The sequence below is a fragment of the Anser cygnoides genome, chromosome 6, assembly GCF_040182565.1.
Source record: "Anser cygnoides isolate HZ-2024a breed goose chromosome 6, Taihu_goose_T2T_genome, whole genome shotgun sequence".
Taxonomy (NCBI): Eukaryota; Metazoa; Chordata; class Aves; order Anseriformes; family Anatidae; genus Anser; species Anser cygnoides.
This window is the reverse complement of record NC_089878.1, coordinates 41,830,411-41,850,116: the sequence shown is the minus strand read 5'-3', so window position 1 is coordinate 41,850,116 and position 19,706 is coordinate 41,830,411. Positions and strand designations below refer to the sequence as shown.

Genomic DNA, 19,706 nt, shown 5'->3' with positions numbered 1-19,706 from the left:
ATTCACATTAGCACTCCTCAGTTATTTATATGATATTTAATACTGTACTGTACCATAGAACTGTTTGGTCTCTTCCTCTCAAGCAACCTTCATTTAGGATTTTAATGAATGCCAATGAGAAAGTTTTCATGATGGCTTCTGTATACTTTAGAACCAGTATGTTTCAAAGGGTGAAATTAAAATGCAGACGTGCATTAGTTGTAGCTACTGTTCACTCATTTGATGAACAGGCTGAACCTGTTCACATTTGAATCCTTGCCAAGCAGTCGTTGCAGAATATGGCCTTTAATGACTTGCTGAAGAAGTACCATAAAAAGACTTTTGTATGTAGTCTGGTTATAATTGCTCTCAAATCGTAAGTTTGTCTTTTTTACAGAAAGAGCCCCACCAGACTGCATGGAGAAATGTAATTAAAATAGGGATAAAGTTCCATTGGTATGAGAAGACTAAACTTGGTCTTAATTATTTGTTGGGAAACACTACTTTGATCTTTTGTTGTGATGTCTTGCTGACAGCTGAGTTTAAATATACATGTCCTTATGCTACAAATATACCTATACCTTTCCTGAAACATACCTGCATGATCATAGCTAGTAGCAAAGGAAACACAAGTACTTGAATTACTGAGTTTACAGCAGAACTGATTAGGAGAAAATGACTTTTCTTTAAACTCATGTACTGCACTATGTTATACAGTTGAGGAATATTCTTTTCTTACTCTAATAAACACATCAGAATAAAATACAAGGAATTGGCGTAGTTCATTGAGGAGAGCAGGAAGGAAGTAATCATATCTTCAGGCTATTACAAATCAAAAATCAGTAAGTGCTTAGTTTTATGTTTTCATAAATTGGCATACCGTACAAAATAAAACAGTTAAAGAAAAATGCTCTCTTTTAATAATTTAGTGCTTTTCATCTTCAAAGCCTTCACAAACATTAATCAAAGAAGAACAGAGATGTTTCTGTTACTAGGTTCTGTAGGGCCACTAGTATGGTATGAGGCATGTATTGTACTGAACTAAGGTAGACACGTTGGCATAATGATTTCACAGTGCAGAATTGCAGTTCTGTAGAAACTAATTGTAATTTTTACATGTTTAACCTGTTCCAGACCACAAATTATTTTCAGGTCTTTGCAGAGCTCATTGTAAAAGATGGGACAGGCTAATACAGCAATTCTGATCTGATACGTTTTGTGGCTTTTCAGGGAACGGAAAAGATTTTTAGATGCATGAGCTAACCAACTATTCCAAATACAAGATGTAGCCTGGATAAACGTGTAGAATTTCTAATATGTGCAATCAGATATTAAAAAATGTTCTGCCCTCATCCTGAATTGTTTCTACATTTAATTTTAAATTAAGTAATCAGGTTTATAAAATATAAAATTAAAAAAAAAAAACAAAACAGTCACTGTGCTGAGTCCTAGCCCTGAATTCATGGGGCAGAGTTGGGAGAGTCAGGAGGAAAGGATTGCTGTTTGCAGGAATTTTCTCACTAACCATGAGAAATGGAGCACTGGCAGCTCCTTGCTGTGCTGCTCTGTTAATCACATGCAGGGGGTGAAGGTGCTCATCTCTTATTGCATCTCTCCTTTACTTTGTGCTGTTTGCTGCGGTTCCCTCCTGAGAATGCTGGCAGACAGACAGCCTTTCTTCTGTTGCCTCTCGAGGTTTTCCCATTTCAGAAGCACGGATCTCATGAAACCCCCGACGTCCTCCCTCTCTCTCTGTTCAGTGCTCCGTGTTGAAGGGCCATAGAACCTAAAGAATCCAGAAAATCGTTGGAGAACTGGATGTTTAAGACCATTCAGAAGATCAGACAAATGAGATGCTGTTGGTGGAGCCGATGCTTACAGCAGCTTTGCCGCAAGCTTGTGCTGGAAACCCTTCCGTACATTTAAGAATTTCTTTAGAGCTCAGGGCTGAGTTAGGCTGCGTACCTTGACACAACCACAGCTCTCTGACTTGGGTTGCAGCATAAACTAGCAAAGGATCTATCCCATCAGTTTTTGTCATGGGAACTTGAGACTACTTCTGAAAACTTCACATGGGTATGTAAAGCACTGCATATCCCAGATGCTGGGAGCCTTGGCAGCATCATGCATCAATCCAGCCTACTGCAGGTAGAAACACGACAAATAGATCTTCCTAGCCTTCGTGCTGTAACCTAACCACTGGATAATGCTTTCTACTTTTTATCAGATATTTATTCAATCGACGACAGGGAACAGGGTAAGTTGTGATACAGACCAAAAATGCTATCTATATTATGACCCATTTTTTTAAAGTTCCAGCTAAAGCTTTCATAATAAAAACTTTTCCTATTGAATATTTTTCCTATTGAATATTTATGAGACAGTGTCTTAAAGCATAATTTTAATGAAATTCTGCTTATAAAAAATTACATGTGTATGCCCACAATACTTTAAAAGGTAGTTTTACCAAACCTAATCAGCTAAGCCCATTTTTCAGCTGATGATTTATTAAAATTGTTACTTACAGTGGTACTTAAAGTCAAAATTGTGTATTAAGATTTTTTTTAGCTTTTCTATAAAATTAGTTGTACTTAATTTTACAGAGCAACAAGGTGGTAGGTCCTTTCTCTGCCTTCGTCTGCCTGTTGTTTAATTTGTTAATCATTTGCTATCACTTATACATATTTATAGTGCGTATGGAAGCACTATAAATTATTTCCATTTGGCTTTAGTAAGGTTTTATGCTCCTGCATGTATGAAAATTCCTACAGAAGAGAAGCAGTATTTGAAATTAGACCTCAGTGAGTCCCCCTCAGTTTTCTTTCTTAGTAATTTACAGAAGTTCTCAAGTTGTTGAATTTCATATTTGATAATACTGGAGTATTTTAAAACTCATATCATAGTAGTCAGCTCAAGCACAGTGAAAGATTTTCAATATAATACAATTTTTGTGGTTTTTTTTTTTTTCAGAAAAAAAAAAAGTATTTCTTCTTTTTATTAAATTTTCTTTGTATGAAAACCAGCTTAAGCCTTCTCCCTGGAATGAAATTACCAGTGAAGATTACTGTTGTAAATGTTCATCTGACTAAACTACAACGGCTACACTGATAAACAGAAAGCCTCTCTTGGGCATCGTCAGGCAGCTTTTTACCATTCTCTTCGGACAAATTGTTCATAGCAAAAATTACGTACTCCTTTGAACTTATGAAAGTTTTGAGAATTATAAAAATATACTAGTTTTACTGTAGTTGAATCAGCGTTTTCTTCTCCAGTTCTCTAAAGGCAAATTGAAATTTGAAGGGGGAAAGAAGGATAACTCTGTATGCAGAGTGTGGCAATGGCAATTCCTGTCAAAGGACTAACAGTGATATGACAAAGAATATCCTTACAGCTTCATAAGAAACAGAGTTTGGCAGTGGACTGAGAACTAATAGGAAATATGGTCACAGTAATATTATTGAGGCAATAAAAACCTATTGCAAAAAGTTCATCAGCAAAAATAATGTAATAGGTAAAGTTTTAAATTAATTTATGCTAACCTCCATTTTTTTCTTTCTAAGGAAGTTTATAATTCTTAAGTTTTCTTGCTTCTTCCAGTAACGAGATTGGGAGCAATTTGTTTCTTTTAATGGAAAGGGTTATAGGAAAGAGTTCTGCTACCATACACAGATGTCAGAACATTTCTACTTGGCAAAGAAAATGGAAAAAAATGAGTAATAGTGCTATAAGCTTGCTAGAGAAAAGCTAGGCTTTAGAAATGAAGTCTGAATGGTTAGCCAACTTCTAAAATAAATAAATAAAATTGTATGTCTCTATATATAAAAGAAAAAGCATTCTTTGCATTTTGCAGGTGTTTTGATGAACCATCTTGTTTTTTAAGTGGACACAAAGAACATCAGGATAGTTTTCAAATTGAAAGTAACAATTTTGAAATGAAAAGTGGCCAAGTGTTTTTCTACTTGTATATGTGCTGTTTTACAGGGTAAAGTTTAGACAAGCATTGCTAGACAAGCGGTTCCTGGAGAAAAAGGAACAAGCCCTTCAAGAAGCACGTGAAGAAGAAGAAAAAGAGAAATGCCTTGAAGCACTCCGACAAAAGGTGTTTATATTATATATAGTATTTTCATACACAGTAAAGATACAAACACATACCGTCATATTGAAGATTTTAAAAAAATAGTCACAAGCAAATAAATGAAGTTAAAATGTACTTTAAGTTTGCCATTAGTTCTGTCATGTGTGCTTTGTAACTCTGACAACAGGAACATTAAGATGTTAAATTACACTGTAGAAGCTGTTGATATGTTGTGGATATGTCTTCTATCTTTTTTTAAAAATCTTAAGTCTGCCTTGAGTCTCAGGCAAGGTTTATGAGTAATTTAATTTAAAATTAAATGAAATTTAAATGAAAAGCTGTGAAACTTTTACACCTTATCTTGAAAAGAACAAAAGGACATCCCAGAAAGTGCTTGCTAACATTTGCTATAGTAAAAGTACAAAGTTACTTTTTTTCTCTTGCTGACTTTTGAAGATGTAATGTTTCCTTCATATATATTTTTGTATCTTATCTCCTTGGTTTTTACTTCAAAAATTAAAAAGAAAAATCCGGAGTTCAAATTCTTTGCACTTCAGGATGTGCAGCCAAAGGAAAATAGGGGAAGGAGAAAAGGTGCTCTTTAAACCCTTCTGATTTTGGATAATTTAATCAGAATTAATACAGCAGCTCTCTACCCTGGACTACCTGTACTTAAAAATACAGTGGTGCAGCCATGACCTTCAGCATGTCCTTTGGCTTTAGGTTTAACCATCTCAGTGCAGCATGCATGCCAGTGAAATTTTTCCTCAGTCCCCCGTGGACTGTTTGTGGCCTTTTAAGTGCTTTCACTTCAGCGTTATGGAGTACAAAGTCAAGAAGAAAGAAAAACATAAGAGTTCAAATACTGCAGGCTATCTTCTGTGGGAGCATAACAGGAATAAATAAGCCAGAGGGACCATTGGTCTATTAGTTCAGTCATTTTTTAAACTGTTAAATTCAAATTAATTTCCAGTCAGTAATACATTAAGAATCTGGCCAATTAAATATTTTGTCGTATTAACTATGATTTTAGATTGTCAGTGCATTTTCTTAAAAAAGAACTCTTTTATGTCTTTTCTAAGTTACTGGTTGAATTGCATTGCCTTTTACAGCATATTTTATCAGAGGCTGATTGAGAGTCATGATCTGAACTGACTGACCCAATTCTCGTATCAAATGAGAAAATGCTACTAGAATTGCCTTTGACCAGGATGGAAGAGCTTCTGCTTCATTATTTTTCCAATCAATATTTATTCTTTGTGTTTCACACTGATGAAATACTTCTTCATAAAATATGCCCCTTTGTCATATGTGGGAAAAAAAATAAGATCTCCAGTGAAGTCATAAAGTTTGTATATTTACAGGGTAAATATGAAGATGACGTTTTATTAAAAAGAGATGTGGAAAAAATAATTATAGATTATTTTAAATATTTTTTCTTGTTTTAGCCATTCATTTGCTGTCCTGACTGATTAGTTTGCTCATGCATCTTTCTATATTTTCCCAAGTAGTTTTAGCCTGTATCTGAGTATATTAACACAAAGCCGCCATTCAGCTTTCAAGTTTATTTTCAGTTTTTAAGGACTGACAATCGGCATTCACAAGCATGCAGGTTACTGTGTGTTCAGCCTGCCCACATAACAGGCAATTCTCCACATTATAACATTTCGGTACTTGCCAGGCATGCCCACTGCTATATTAAGTGCAGCCAATTAAATTGTCTCCACTGGGAAGCTGGAAAAAATCTCCCTGAGTACCAGCCTCTGTCAGAGTGGGTTTCCTACCATTTTCAGCGTGCAGTCTTAGAAAGTTTTACTGTGTTCACGAGCTGCATCTTCCCCTCTTGTTCTGTATTGCTACAGTACTTTCTTAGAGATCGCTGACAGCATGTGGCTTCGGGGGTGCTCTGCTGCTAGCAGGCATCCAGAGAGCCTCTGAGCTGCTGGTGGACATTGGCCCTCAGCAGACGTTGAGGAAAAGCAATGTGCTTATTCAGGATTTGAGTGCTCTCTGAGCATATGCAGTGTGAGGCAGAATGCTATTTGCTGGTCTTGAGACCTAGCTCAGCATCCCTGGAGGGGATACTCATGCTCTGGACTCAACTTGTCAGCTTTACGATATTTATACATGGAGACAAGTTGGCTTAAGTCTACTCTCGGAATTTCTAAACCAGGTAAATGATAGCGTTCTGAAAGGATGTGTGTTATTAATAAGACCTTTTCTCACTGTATGTCTAAACAGATAAAGTAACTGTTATTTTCATATTGTGTACTTCAGGTTTCTGTTGTTGCAAAATTAGATCCAGCTAGAGTAGTGGCTGATACAGTGGCATCTAAAGCTCGGATGGGCATTGGAACCAAGGAAGAGTTTGTTCTTCAAAAGCCACTGTTTAAGTTGCATACGTTCAGTGAAGAGCAGGTAATTGTAATGGTACTGTACAGTTTGTTGTATGCAAGTATGTCATGAGAGCAATATATGATAGTGATCTTGTAGCTGAAATAGTGATGTTAACAGTAGAACATAGAGTATAATATGTCTAAAAGTAAAAACATGAGGAGTAATAGGTGGAGTAAGCTCTCTGACCAGATCTTTGTAGATGCAGGAGGAGCACAGCAAGAGCGTACACAATAGACATTTGTGTCCATTGAGGCTACTGGGCTAGATGGATGGACTGAGCTGAGCCAACTGGGCACTTCCTGGGTGCACTGGGTGTTTTGAGTGATCTGTTTGCTGTTTCTTCGTTTCAAAACTCACCCGTTTTACACTTTTAGGAATTTACTTTAAAAAGTGCCTCCTTTTAACTGGTTCCAGTTAGTGTTGTACTAAGTACTTGAAATGAAGTGCCTCAGCATGAAAGTCCTCCTGACTGTAAGAAAGAGCTATGTCACAGGTAACTTAATTGTGGGGTACTTTTTTTCCTTGGAACCATATTATGTATCTCTTCATAAGCTGAAAATTAGTACCTCGACTGTCTTCTCACTGTTGGTGAACTGAAAACCAATTGGGATGTAATACGCAATGGCTAAAGGAGAAGAAACCAGCCAGGTGTAGATGAACCAGGAAACTGAGGTAACTGCACTCCTGTTTTCAGGTCACTCAGACTGCTGAGAATAGTGCGAGCTCTATTTCATATGTAATGAAGCAACATAGGGAAGGTTTTTTTTGTTTCCTTTATCGTTTCCCATCTGCTCAATCTATGCATTTGAAACTGAGAAGCTTTAAAATGTCTTAAAAGAGGGAGTGCTGGACAAATTTTATGCCATAGAACTACATCATAGCATTTCTCTTTCTGTCTGCATAATTTCCAAATTCCAGGGAATCATTTCAAATACAAGAGATGTAGTTTTTGTTTGGCTATGAAAATTTACCCCAGTCTGACTGATGCTGTGAGGTTTTGAAAAGCCTAGCTTGAAAATGCTATCCAAACGTATATTTGAGGTCGATACTTGAATTCTCAGAGTATTCTGCCTGTTTCAATCTCAGCCAGTCGTATATACTGTCCAGACTGCAGTCCCTATTCCTGCTAAGCATGTTCGCGTGCTCCATCCCAGAGCAACAGCAGCTGTGAGTGACGTTCCCCAGTGTCGGTCTTCCCAGCAGCTCTGGGCACTGTCGCTGGTGGAGCTGGAACTGAAAGCTGCGCGACTCTTGTACGTTTTGTGCTTCCTGCCGCAACCCACGTAAGGAAGAATTGAAAGGGGCTTACAAATGTTGTCAGCTAAACTTTTGACAGATCTTAGCATTAATTTCCCTGGGCCTTAGTTGTTGTTATGTAAATGAAAGTGGTACTGACATGTAGTCACAAGGCAGTGCTGTGGAAAAATCATAAATGCATTTGAAGCACTCAGATCCCATAGAAGCAAACAGGAAGAGATGAGAAGTTGTGTGCTGAAAGCAGGGTTGTGCCGATGGGGAACATCAGAAAAGTCAAAATCTATTCAGTGAGTAGGCTGAATTAAAAGTCACTCAGTTTTCTCATCTGCCCTTACAGTTTTGCTGAGGAATGGAAAACCAGGACTCTATTAAAATAGGTTGTTGTCATTGATATTAAAAAGGATTATATCAAAATATGTGCAGTGAGATAACGCTTATTCATTATAGAGTTTCTCTGCTTTTAAAGGCTTTATTTTATGACCATAACAGTTGTAATTGCCTTTTAGAACTTTTTGAATATATACATTGACAGATAACCTGTAAGATACACTGTGCAAATGAGGAAAGTACTGTTTTGTTTCTATTCGTCATTGCTGTGGTTTGTTTTAACAGATCATTTCTGACCCTAGAGTTCGAGTTGAGTTAGCTCTTCGAGAAGCTGGACTTCATAAAACACTTTACGCAAAAGAAATTTTACCAAAAATTCCTCCACTGAAACTTCCAAGAAGAGATATGGAATCTACGGCTTTTAAAAGGTAGAGCACATCATGTATCAGAACAGAGAAGCTTCAGGGGTGTAGTGTGGGCCATTATGCAAAAACTTTAAATAAATTTCCTATAGACTGTGTAGTGGAACTACTCTGTTGTCACTGTGTACAATCATTTAAAAAAACAATGTGCCTTTCCTATACAGTGCTCAGTACACCATTTTACACCTGCCTTGGTGAAGGTTTTATGGAAATCTGGTGGGTGTTGGCTGCTACAGAATAATCCTGCAGAATTTTCCATGTCTCCCTCCACTGGAAAATTGGTCACCTGTACATGAAAAACTCCCACAGACGTTACTGGCCAATTTGATATATATCATCTTAGGTAGGAATTCTGTTTTGTAATGACAGCATAAAGCCAAAATAGCTTCACAGTCACTTTAGATTGCACTATGATACGTAGTAATTATGATACATAATTCATTCCAGGTTGCTTGAGAACTTGGTTCTTTTAATTATAAAATCTTCGTTATCATGAATGTACCTATTATTCCTTGGTTACTATAAGAAGAAACTTAACCTTTGTCTATATTTAGAAACCAATTTGCTGCATCATATTTACTGCAAACCAATCATGCAAGCAATTTCATATTGGTGATTACTCTTTCAGAATAAATTATGAATTAGAAATACCATTTCAGATCTGGGATCTTTATTTTGCAGCTGAAACTATGGAATATGATTCTATTAAATGAAAGGGAAACTGATGTCATTTCATTTTGTAACTGATTACATTTTCAAGCCTTACATAAGATGACTGTGAAATTTATTCTGTATGTAAACAAGTTACAGTTAGCAGCTTAACTAAAAAGGACAATAAATATCAGAGCATCCATATCTGAGTATCTAGATGTTAAAAAGAACTTCATTAGCATAATGTTGTAATGCCTTATAAACGTTAATGGATCACATACCTACCACTGCCTTGCAAAGCAGACAGTAATTCCTCGCTACCCAAATGAGAAATTGAGGATGAGGATCAAGGAGGGCCTGTCAGCATTATCAGCAGAGTCCATGGTGCAAAGAAGGCAAACACCAAGAGAGAGATTTTACTGCTGGCTACCACATACCTCCTCACCTGGCACGGAAATCAGATTGTCTTCCTTTTTGACACATCAAGTAACTCTACACTAAGTGTAGAGTTACTAAGTGCGCCAAGGGGCGAGTTGGGCAGAACCGAGCTTTCGGAAGAATCTCCTGAACTGGAAGTTTTTCAATATGTAAAAAATGTATTTATCAGAACACTTAAATCTTATAGTTCTAAAGCTGTCAAAATTAATTTGCAAGCGACCTTGTAAGTGAGCCTTCAAAACTGGAAGCAATTTCAGTAGGAAGTTGGCCAGGCTGTACACACACCCCTGTGAAAGCCCCTCCACCCACTGCCTAGGAGCATTTTGGTCTTTTACAGCTCATGGTGATACTTAGAGATCATTGTCTGTATCCTGGGTGTGTGCTGGTTTGCAGAGGGTGTGGAGGACCAGTGGCTGCAGCTGGTGACACCAGGTTGGTGCAGATGTTGGCGTGTGCTCCCTGCCCTGCCGGGCTCTGGGGCCACACGAGGTTCAAGCACCGTTCCATATTGCATGAATGTGAGTCTGAACGCCTGTCGTAACAGCAGTGTGTAACAGCAACGTTCACAAGTGCAAATTAATTTTGCTATGCCATTTATGTAGCTTTCGGCAATGTGCCTGAAGCAAAGCCATCCTCTGCCCAGGGGCAGGGTGGGCAGGAGCCACCCCCGCAGGACCTGCATGTTCCTTGAGCAGGAGCCAGCTCGGTGACACACTCATCTCCTGAGTGAATTTTGGCTGCTGCTCTCCTTGGGTGCTCGATGATGTTGGTGCAGTTCAAATTATTTGAGGCCCACAGCTCTGGCACTGCGATGTTGGTGAAACCCAGCCGCCCTGCTCGCGGGCAGCAGCGCCTGCTCAGCCCTGGGGGAGCGCGTTGTGACCGAGTCCCTCCTTTTGGCTTCCCAGAAAAGGTGTGCTCGCCTGCGGTGTGTGCCGGGGCTTGGTCCTGTGTGCCCCCGGTGTGTGCTTCGGGCGCTGGCGGCACCAGGGCCCGGCCATCGCTCACGGGCCGTGCCGGTCGGTGGTGCCCTCAGTTGCTGGAGGGGAGTGCGGGTCCCGCGGGTGGGTGCAGCCCCAGGCGTCTCCGGATGAAGGCGGCGATCAGGCGCTGAGGCCGCTGCTGGTACTCCCGCAGCACCTCACGGGGTGCCCGGATCTGGTCCCCCTCCAGGCGGTCCAGGAGCGCCACGCAGACGACAGCAGCTGCAAGGCGGCCCAAGTGCTGCTTTACCGCGCAGACAGGAGCCCCTGTGCTATGGCGGGCGCCAGGCCTCGGGGAGAGCCCCTCGCGCTGCCCTCCCTGCGCTCGCCTGCAGCAGAAGGCCCGGGACGCTGTGGGGGCCGTGGGCAGACAAGATGGGGGGCAGAGCTGCACCTCTGCTGCCAAGAAGCGTGTCCAGCAGGGAGGGGTGAGGGGATTTACCTGTTTTTTTTGTCTGACACACGCTCAGGCCTTTTAAAACAAACCTGTTTTTTACTGAGCCATGGGATTTGTTTTAGAGTACTTTTTCTAGTGGAAATCGTTAGGAATGTGTTTTTGGCCTTCAGGTCATCTGGATCTCATCACAAACGCAAGCCCCGCGTTGGGTGAAGGTACGGCCGGGAAGCAGCCCGCGGCAGGGACTCACCTTTCAAACCGCACAGCCCGCACATGGCAGCGAACGCCGTGGACTCCATTTCGATGTTTCTCACGCCAGCCTCGTGAGCTCTTTTTAAGTATTCCAACTTTTTTTCACTGGAGAAAGAGCACAACGCTCCGTCTAATCTCCCCTGACCTTGAAAGGAAATGAAGGGCTGTCATTGCTTGTCCTCGCAGGGCTGCTGTCACAGTGACCTGGGGGTAGCTTCAGCTGGAAAGCCCTGCAGTGCCCACGTTTTGTCTGAAGCCGACCAAGTTTCCCTTTGCATAGCTACTTAATTCATGTTCCAATTAACCTGAACTTTGAAAGCTAGTGTGCTATGTCTCTGTATAGAGGAGAAAACTACACAGGTTTTAACACTTGTAAAAAGGAAGACTAACCACAGAGATTCAGTACAGGGGGTGTCTCGCACTCTGCTGGGGCAAATCCTCACAGCTCCTCTGAGGTCTGCAGTGCACGTCAGCTGCAGGTCTGCCAGCTTAAATCCTAGCAGTGCCAGATCGTTGTGGAAGGAGCATAGCAAGCTGTGAAAATGGGAAAATCAGGGATTGGAAAGTCCCTTTAATTTAGGTTTATTTATTTATTTATTTTTGTAGGGAGTGCTGTGGGTGCAGGCAGCCCGAGCTGTTTGCGAGTGGCATTCCCCCCTTGGGCACCGGCTGCGGAGCCGGGCCCTGGGGCGCTGGCGCTCCCACCGCGGGCCTTCCCGTGCGGTGGGCCTGTGCAGCTACACCTCTTGCACAGCACACAACATCCTTTGTGCAAGCAAAACATACACCTGCGGCAGTGCCAACCTGGGCAGAGTGCTGCATTTTATTGCTCTTCCTACTGTTAATCCTCTTAACGGCTTTTTATTTAAATAAAACATGGCCTCGAGCAATATGCAGATGGTTGCATTTGCAAGCAGATCCAAAGGTTTATAAATAGTTCTCAGATTATTAATTCTTCATTTATTACATTTCATCTACTCTGTAATCAGCATTTCATTTTGCAAAGGAAACAGTTCCAGAGTAAGCGAAGTTTGTTTACATAAACATCGCACGCTTCCTGACATTTTTCTTGTGTTTGGTGATTCTGAAGTTACAGGCTTATAGGAAACAGCTGAGCGCAACCCATCTGCTGGGATAAGGGGAGGGGTGCTGGCAAGGGGATGTTTCTCTGCCAGGGCGAGGCTCTCGGCCTGCTTTTGGAGGGCTCCTGACCACACGCAGCTCCCCATGTCATGGCAGAGGTCCCAGCACCTGCACTGTCCCCGGGGAGCCACCGCTGCCCAGATGGGTCCTCGTGACCCCCCCGACCGCAGCAGCACCGGCCCTGCAGTTGATGTTACAGATCGAACTGCCAAGTGCGGGGCGACCGGTTGGCAGGGAAGGCCGTGCCCTGGCAAAGTGCTGACGTGGGCACTGCAGGTTCTGAAGGTGCAGCCCGCCTTGGCCTCCGAACTAACGAACAAAGCAGCGGGGCAGTTCCTGCCGCCCGTAGGATCGTTAGCATGGGCGGTTCTGCCTGCGTAACGGCAGGAACACTCGGCGCCGTGTCCGCGGGGAAGGGGAACAGCCGGAGCGCGCTTACCTTCATAGAAATCGTAGGTGCACATGGTGTGCCCAATGAGCGTGGGGAAGTCGGGGACCTCCTTGCTGCAGGCGAGGAGCTCCTCCGCGAGGTCCCTGTCCAGGTCCGTGCTCCGCACCACCACGTCGCCCAGCACCACCTGCTCGAACCGCGGCTGGAAGGAGGCGTCCACGGCCGTGTCTGTGATCACAACGGAGCCGGCCTCGATCCCTGTGAAAATAAAGGCTGAGGCTAAGCCAGCGCTCGTGGCACTTGTGACCTGTTGTAAGACTTCAGCTTGACAGAAAAATATCACTGGGTACCTATGTGAGTTTTTTTTTTTAATTTTTATTTTTAGCAAAACAGATGTGAGAGAATAATTGAAATTTATGCAGTGGCACAGATGTATAAGTAAAATGCAGAAAATCAGCACATGGTAAGTGACTGTGGGAATGTGCTGAGTGACAGCATTTTAATTGCTTCTGGCTTGCAGAGACCACACCCCAGCACCAGCTTGCGCAGGCATGAGCAGCACTGCTGCCCTGGCAGCCATAACGAAAACGTGCCATCTGCTAAAGCAGTCGCTAGAAGTGTCCTGGGTTTTAACCTGAAAATAAAATATTATCTTCGTGTTTGATATCTGAGGACTTGGCAAAATGCAAAAGCTCATAACTACATCACCCATTGCTGAGAATTTTTTTTATTAATGGCCTTTTGCTTGGAAAAAGGCCGTAGGCAGCTTACCTAAGCCTCCAGAAGTACCGATGCGTATAATGGTAACGTCTCGGCATTTTGCGTGGTGCAGCAGTTTGATTAGTTCATGAAGCATAATGGAAATGGAAGGGATGCCCATCCCGTGCTGTTGAGAGGAAAAAAAAGAAAAGGGTTGTTCCTTGTGACAGCACAGTAGGTGGCAGGTACCTGACCACTGCGAGCTCAGGATTACACTGTGGCCTCTTCCTGATGATGAGGCCAGCAGCAGGCGTCTTCTGGGGCAGGAGACCTCTCACGTCTTTGTAGCCTGCCCAGGTAAAGCATCTAGCCCTCTCCTCCCCTTGGTGATTTTAAGGTTCCTGTCCATAGAGCTGGTGTTTGTGCCCAGGGACCACTACGTGGGGCACAGGTGGTGTCTCTCCTTCAGGAAAGTGCTCTCCACAAATGCACCCCGGCAGCTGAATGCTCCAAGCGCTTCCTCACACCACTCATCCTTATGCCACGTGCTGACTTTCGTTGTTCGTCATGTCCTGATCATGCTCTTAATGGTGAGATCTGGCAAAAGCTACCTGAGCCGCCGCTCCTCTGGGTGCCTCCCAGCTGTCCCTGCCCACACCACAGCACCTCTCCCACGTCGCTGGGCACAAGGACAACGGATGGGTTCGGCCCCCTGGGCAGGGGCTGGTGCCGCCCCCTCAGTCCTTGGCTGCCGGGGCTGCCCCTTCTCTCTGCTCCCTCGTGTCTCATCTCAGGTCTCTGCTCTGTTGCTCAGTCACCATCCTTTTCTCGGTTTCACCTTTAAAAATAAAAGGTATTTGGCAGTACAGCCTTTTTTTTCATGAGAAAGGCCTCTGTTTTTTTCTTTTTGCCATCTCCATCGTGCTCAAAATCCTGAAGGAAGTGTATCTGAAGAAGCACATTGGCAGTCAGCTCTCATATTGCAACGTCTCTTTTTGGCTGTGAGGCTGATGGTCTACAGTCTTCTATCACGTTTTAAATATGAAAACATTTTGCATGTTATTATTCTGGAACGTCAGCCTGAGCTATTTGCCAATGTCTAAAAAATTTATTCTCTCTGTAAATATTCAAAGCAGGAAGCCGTCTTCCTACCTCCGGTACGTTCGAGTTCGTCCGTGTTTCCAAGCAACTCGCAAACTCGCGGTGTTGGCAGCCGCTGGGCGCCGCGCTCGGGAGGCTCGTGCCGACAGGGCGGTGGCTGCCGCACGGCTGCTGCCCGGCACAGCTGCTGCCAGGTGGGGCAGAGAAAAGCCTGCAGGGCTTTTTCCCTGGGATCCTGCCAGATCGAGTCCCTCAGGCTTCTCCGTCAGTCAGGTTTGGTTCGGTTCTGTCAGAGGAACCAGACGTGATCCCTCCCGCCTGAGCGGTGCCACCTCCTGTGAACCGGGTGCGAGACTGATCCCATGCCCGAAAAAGCGGCAGCAGCAGCGGGCCCTGGGGCGCCAGCACCCGCCGTTGCAGCCCGTGCTCCTTCCCCTGCGCAGTGCCAAAAACACCACTGTTCCTAGAGGAACCAACAATGGGGCAAGGTTTTCACTTGGGAACCCATGCCAGTGCAGTACTGTCGGCAATATTTCATAGCTCATTTGTGATGGGAACTGCTCTTTGCCTGGTGAACTGCCACACCGCTGAGATGGGCAAAATGCGTGCCTGCTCATCCTGAGCTCTGCGCCTCTTAAGCGGGAAGTGTCAGGCAAGCAGAGGACAGCCGTGGCTGAGGGACTGTGGTGGTGGCAATGGCTGAACACCAGGCAAGGGGAGAGGCCGGCGGCGGCTGGGCCGAGGCTGTGCCGGAGGCCGGGGCCATGGTGCCGGGGCTGGAAGGCGCGCGGAGCCTCGCGGAGCATCGCCTCGCGGTACTTACGCTGATGGAGAGCACCGGCCCCGTGCGGTACATGGCGTAGCGGTCCGTCCCTGCGCAGATGTCAGCCAGGTCCTCCCCACTGCCCTCGAGCCCCAGCTCCTTGTGCATGAACTGGGCAAACGCCTTCATCCTGTTCGGACTGCCGCCAACGCAGACAAACTAGGTGTAAAATGTGAGTTTGTGGGTATTTTTCACTAAAATGGGTATCGAGTCAGTCCTAACGTGGCAGTGTCCAGCTGCACCAGACGCGAGCAGCGAGCGCTGCCTCCTCACGGGCAGCCAAGGGGCAGCAGAGCAACGGGGGTCTCAACACCCGGAGCTGCCGTGAAAGCCAAGCCGTGCTCCTCTGGGGCTGTGACTGCGCTGGGCCGAGACAGCCGTACAGCTGCACAGAGCTGGGTGTCAGCTCCAAGTCAAGAAGATCTAAAGTAATTTCACTGTAATATATTTGGCCAATTTAAGCTGTTAGTATTCCTACTGACAGCAAAGGAAAGCAAAGCCAGATGTTAGAGTAGCTTGTCATTTTATTTATTCTATCAGCAGTGTCTACTGCAATTAGAGAGCACTGCTGATGACACGAAGGCCACAGAGTCAGGGAGGAAAGGGACAAATTTTCTCAGTTTCCATACTAAAACAAAAACCGCTCCCTAAACATAGGAGGGGGCTGGCGTGTGGCTGCGTGGGCAGCGCTGCCGACCTGCAGGGAAGGGGGAGCCCACGCATGGTGACGGCTGTGCCGGGTTCCTCGAGCCCTGTGGCTCCGTGACGCTTCCCCTGCTCTGATTTAATGTGGGATGGGAGCACCGACAGCCTGTGCTTGACAGCTTTGTGCTTTGGCCTCAGCTAAAAATAGGACATCCTCTTTCCCCTGTCTCCAGCACACAAAGCTCAGCTCAGATGCTTTGGACAAGTGCTTCCTGCCTGTCCTCTAACAGGGAGGCCAAAATAACCTCAGGTTTTACTGAATGTTAGGTATTTTAAAGGAGAGTTTTCTACTGGGCCTTCTGTCCAAAACAAGCCACCGAGACCCTTTGCAGGTGGCCAGATCCTGCCTCCAGCTGGCGCACCCACAGCAGCGGGGCCCCGGCACAGGACGGCAGCGCCGCGGGACAAGGGGATGGAGAGCCCTGCGCCTGGGAGCTGCTGCCTCGCTTTTGCCCCTGCTACTTACCTTTATGTCCCCAAACATAGCAGGCAGGTTGTGCGTCCTTGTTCCCAAGTCCAAGTGATACAGAATGTCCTCCTCCATCGTGTCCAGGTGCGGGTTTTTGATGAGGACGAGCCCACCGCTGCGGGGAGAGGGGCAGAGCCGGGTGAGCGGGCGGCGGGCAGCTGCCTTCCTGCCGGAGCCTCACGAGTGCTCGTCCTCCTCACAGCTGCTGCTTTTGGGAGCCCCTTCAGCACTGTTTTTACTGTCCCTACATACTTGGCAGAAAGGGGTTCTCAGTATTTGTCATCAGTTTTGTCAAACTTAGCTCTTTGATATAATGCTGCTACAGGTATCTAACAGGTAATGTACTGTGCTGCATCACATGTGACAGCTTATTAAGCTCTTAGCAAATCAGGAGTTTATATTTGTATTGTCCCAAATAATTGCCTAACAGTATAAGTGCAAATTAAATTCAGATTCTGCAGATGGCAGGAGGTTGGTTTACCTTGCTTTTCCAAGTGCTTTGATAGATGTAAAGCAACTAAATAGCGATACAGGCCAATTTTACAAATAAGGCTTAAAGAAAACCCAGAGAACATTTTTCTTGTCTTATTAAAACAAATTCAAAGCCTCTCCCATGACTCACCCAGAGTAACCTGTTGTTTCAGTCATGACGGCTCTGCCAGAGTCAGCTGAAAGCGATACCCTGCAGAAAAGGCAAGGAAAACACCCTGCTATTTCTTCAGCTGCTAGCTTTTGGAGCTAGGAAGAGATCTGAGGCGGCTCTGCAGGGGGTTAAATACTCTCTCCCCGCTTTGTGCAACACCCCAGAGGGCAGCAGGACCACCTCCCTCCTCCTGCTCCCATTTGTCAGGTAGGTGCGAGACGTTCCTCCTCCGGGCCAGCGCTGCTGTTTGCCCCGGTTGTGGTCCCAGAGCCGCGCATTGGCTGTTCCTGCAGGTGTGTCGCTCCTACCCCCGGCTCCCCTTCGCCCGCAGCTCCGGCCGCACGCCCACTTGCCCTTTGGCCGGCGCGGGGCTGCGGGGCCGGCACACGTGTGTGGTGGCTTCGTGCAAACGGTGTGTTGGCTCCGAGACTGGCGTGGCATGGCGTGGCGTGTTCCCGTGCCAGGGCATGAGGGGCCCCGGAATGGATCCCGGGCCTGAGCACGGTGCGATCGGCTCCCCAGAGCGGCCCAGCGTATCTGCAGGTGGGGCTTCTGGCAGCGGGGATGCCTCTGACATTTGAAAGCATGTACGTGTCCAAGCCCTTAACATTGCAAAACACCATGGAAAGTCAAATAAGCATTACAAACCAGTTGTACAGAAAAGTGTAACTTGGATGTCTTGCCCAAGATGGGATCAGGAAGGATCTGAGGAGGGCTGGAGCAGAGCCCGTATGAACATTTCAGACTTGCTGGAGTTGTACCAAAGTCAGGCTGCAATGGTTTCTCTGCTCAGATGAAGTTCTCTCCTCTCTGGATGCTGTTAACATATTCCTGCCAAAGATGACTTATTGCTGACACTCCACAGTGCTCCCGAAGAATATGGATTTGCTTTTTCTTTTTCCTTTCAGAGTGCATCAGATTGCGATGAGAGGTACGCAGAAAAAGTGTCCTTGGGGATGCACATGCAGTGCTCCCTGCAGTCTTGAACTGTGTCACTCACACAGACGCTCGTCGCTCTCAGCGTAGCATTAAATGTTTCGGCACGTTGCAGTTAATATAGGGACTGTCATGCGGCTCTTTACAGTATTGTCCACTTAGCATTACTCCATTTGGAGACTACAACAGGAAGGTTTGCTACTTGCAAATGCTGGCTGCAAGCACCGTGGTGGAGCTGAGGCCAGTTTTGGCTTGCCGTGGGTTTGCCGCTTTCTTTGGCGCGTGCTCGTTTGGCGAAGTGGCGCGAGGTCGCCCCACTCGGGATCTGGGCCCCAGGTGCACAGTCAGCATCCCCGCTGCCGGCAGGTCCCACCCTGCTGGAGGAGCGGGGCTGGGGGGGACCCGCGGCTTCCGCACAGATGTGCTGCAGTCGGAGCTGTCACCCAGCCACTGCTGAGGCTAATTTGGCTTGCAGAGCTCCCATTGCTGTTGATGATGCACAAAGCAGAAAGAACAGCTTGCGCCTCAGAGCCCAGATGAGTCTGTGGATGAGTGGGCACAAAAATCATCTACTTGTGTCAGGAGCCTAGCTGATGCAGAAGGAATTGCACAAGTCTCTCACCCCGCTCCATCACTTCCCAGCTGCTCGAGCACTGCCTTGCAGCCTGCAGAGGTTCAGAGGAGGAGGGTGCTGGCCGCGCTGTGGCACGGCGGTGTGGGCACGGTGCAACACCAGCTCTGCAGCGAGCCGAGCCCTGCCGCTGGCACTCTGCGACCGGGCAGAGCCCACGCTGGGAGCAAGTTCAGCGGGGCTGGAGGGAAAGGCAGGATCTGGCAGAATGGTGGGTGGACAGACAGCTGTCATCATGCCAGTGACCCTGCGGTGAAGCAGGGTGGGTATTGCCCCGAGCCAGCGTGATCCTGTGGGCAGAGGTTGCTGGCATGGTCTGTTAAATGCAGGAGTTCCTTGCCTCCCCTTCTTCACACTTGCAGCCAAGTATTTTTGGACATGTCTGGCAAGTTCTGCACTTGCGCTCTTGTAAACTGTCTCATGACAAAATAATTTTCCTGAGTGCACAGGTGACTTTTTAGCTAAATATTTACTTAAGAACTAAAAATAATATTCCAGTGGACCCAGCTGCAATGCGTGATATCCTTGCCTGCTGCCAGTGGAGTGCGCAGGGCGGATGGCCAGTGCGGACCCAGCTGCAGCCACACCTTTCGCAGAGCCATGGCACATCTCTCCCTTGCCAAAAATGTAAGACCTCTCTCAGAGGAGATCAGCTGAAGAGCAGACCTCAGGAAATACAGGGTTTTCACTGGTTCTGCACTTGCCCAGGAAGAAATTGCCCTGAATTCGCTATCCAAAGGGCACTTTGTGATCTGCCTGCAGAGATGCTGGTCTGCTGCTGGTACCGCCTCCTGCAGCAGGTGAGGTGGATGGGGTTGTGCACAGTGTGCTGTGATGGGCACGGCATGGTGTGACGGGCACATTGTGGTGTGATGGGCACGGCATGGTGTGATGGGCACATTGTGCTGTGATGGGCACATTGTGCTGTGATGGGCACGGCATGGTGTGATGGGCACGGCATGGTGTGATGGGCACGGCATGGTGTGA

At 45.9% G+C, this 19,706-nt stretch overlaps 2 protein-coding genes across 16 annotated transcripts in view; one reads left to right on the top strand and one right to left on the bottom strand.

The window, feature by feature from the left end:
- Positions 1–11,233, top strand: part of CCDC148 (coiled-coil domain containing 148) — a 68,317-nt gene extending 57,084 nt beyond the window's left edge. For 10 of the 14 annotated variants that reach the window (XM_066999094.1, XM_066999085.1, XM_066999084.1 and 7 more), the window contains 4 exons: positions 3,961–4,078; positions 6,332–6,472; positions 8,321–8,463; positions 11,097–11,233. In XM_066999094.1, the coding sequence (XP_066855195.1) occupies positions 3,961–4,078; positions 6,332–6,472; positions 8,321–8,463; positions 11,097–11,139 (445 nt within the window). In that variant the 3' untranslated portion in view covers positions 11,140–11,233. The other 4 variants (XM_066999088.1, XM_066999091.1, XM_066999092.1 and 1 more) reach the window with 4 other exon arrangements.
- On the bottom strand, positions 1,365–18,235 carry UPP2 (uridine phosphorylase 2). 2 transcript variants are annotated; one of them, XM_048054040.2, is made up of 7 exons: positions 17,132–18,235; positions 16,507–16,624; positions 15,336–15,494; positions 13,484–13,598; positions 12,761–12,970; positions 11,177–11,323; positions 1,365–1,765 (listed from the first exon to the last, which is right to left on the bottom strand). In XM_048054040.2, the coding sequence occupies exons 1-7, from the start codon at positions 17,155–17,157 to the stop codon at positions 1,701–1,703; spliced, it is 840 nt and encodes a 279-aa protein (XP_047909997.1). In that variant the 5' UTR covers positions 17,158–18,235; the 3' UTR covers positions 1,365–1,700. The 2 variants fall into 2 exon arrangements, with proteins under 2 accessions (XP_047909997.1, XP_013049082.2); XM_013193628.3 differs by lacking the exon at positions 1,365–1,765 and adding an exon at positions 10,483–10,751.
- Between the last annotated feature and the right edge of the window lie 1,471 nt (positions 18,236–19,706).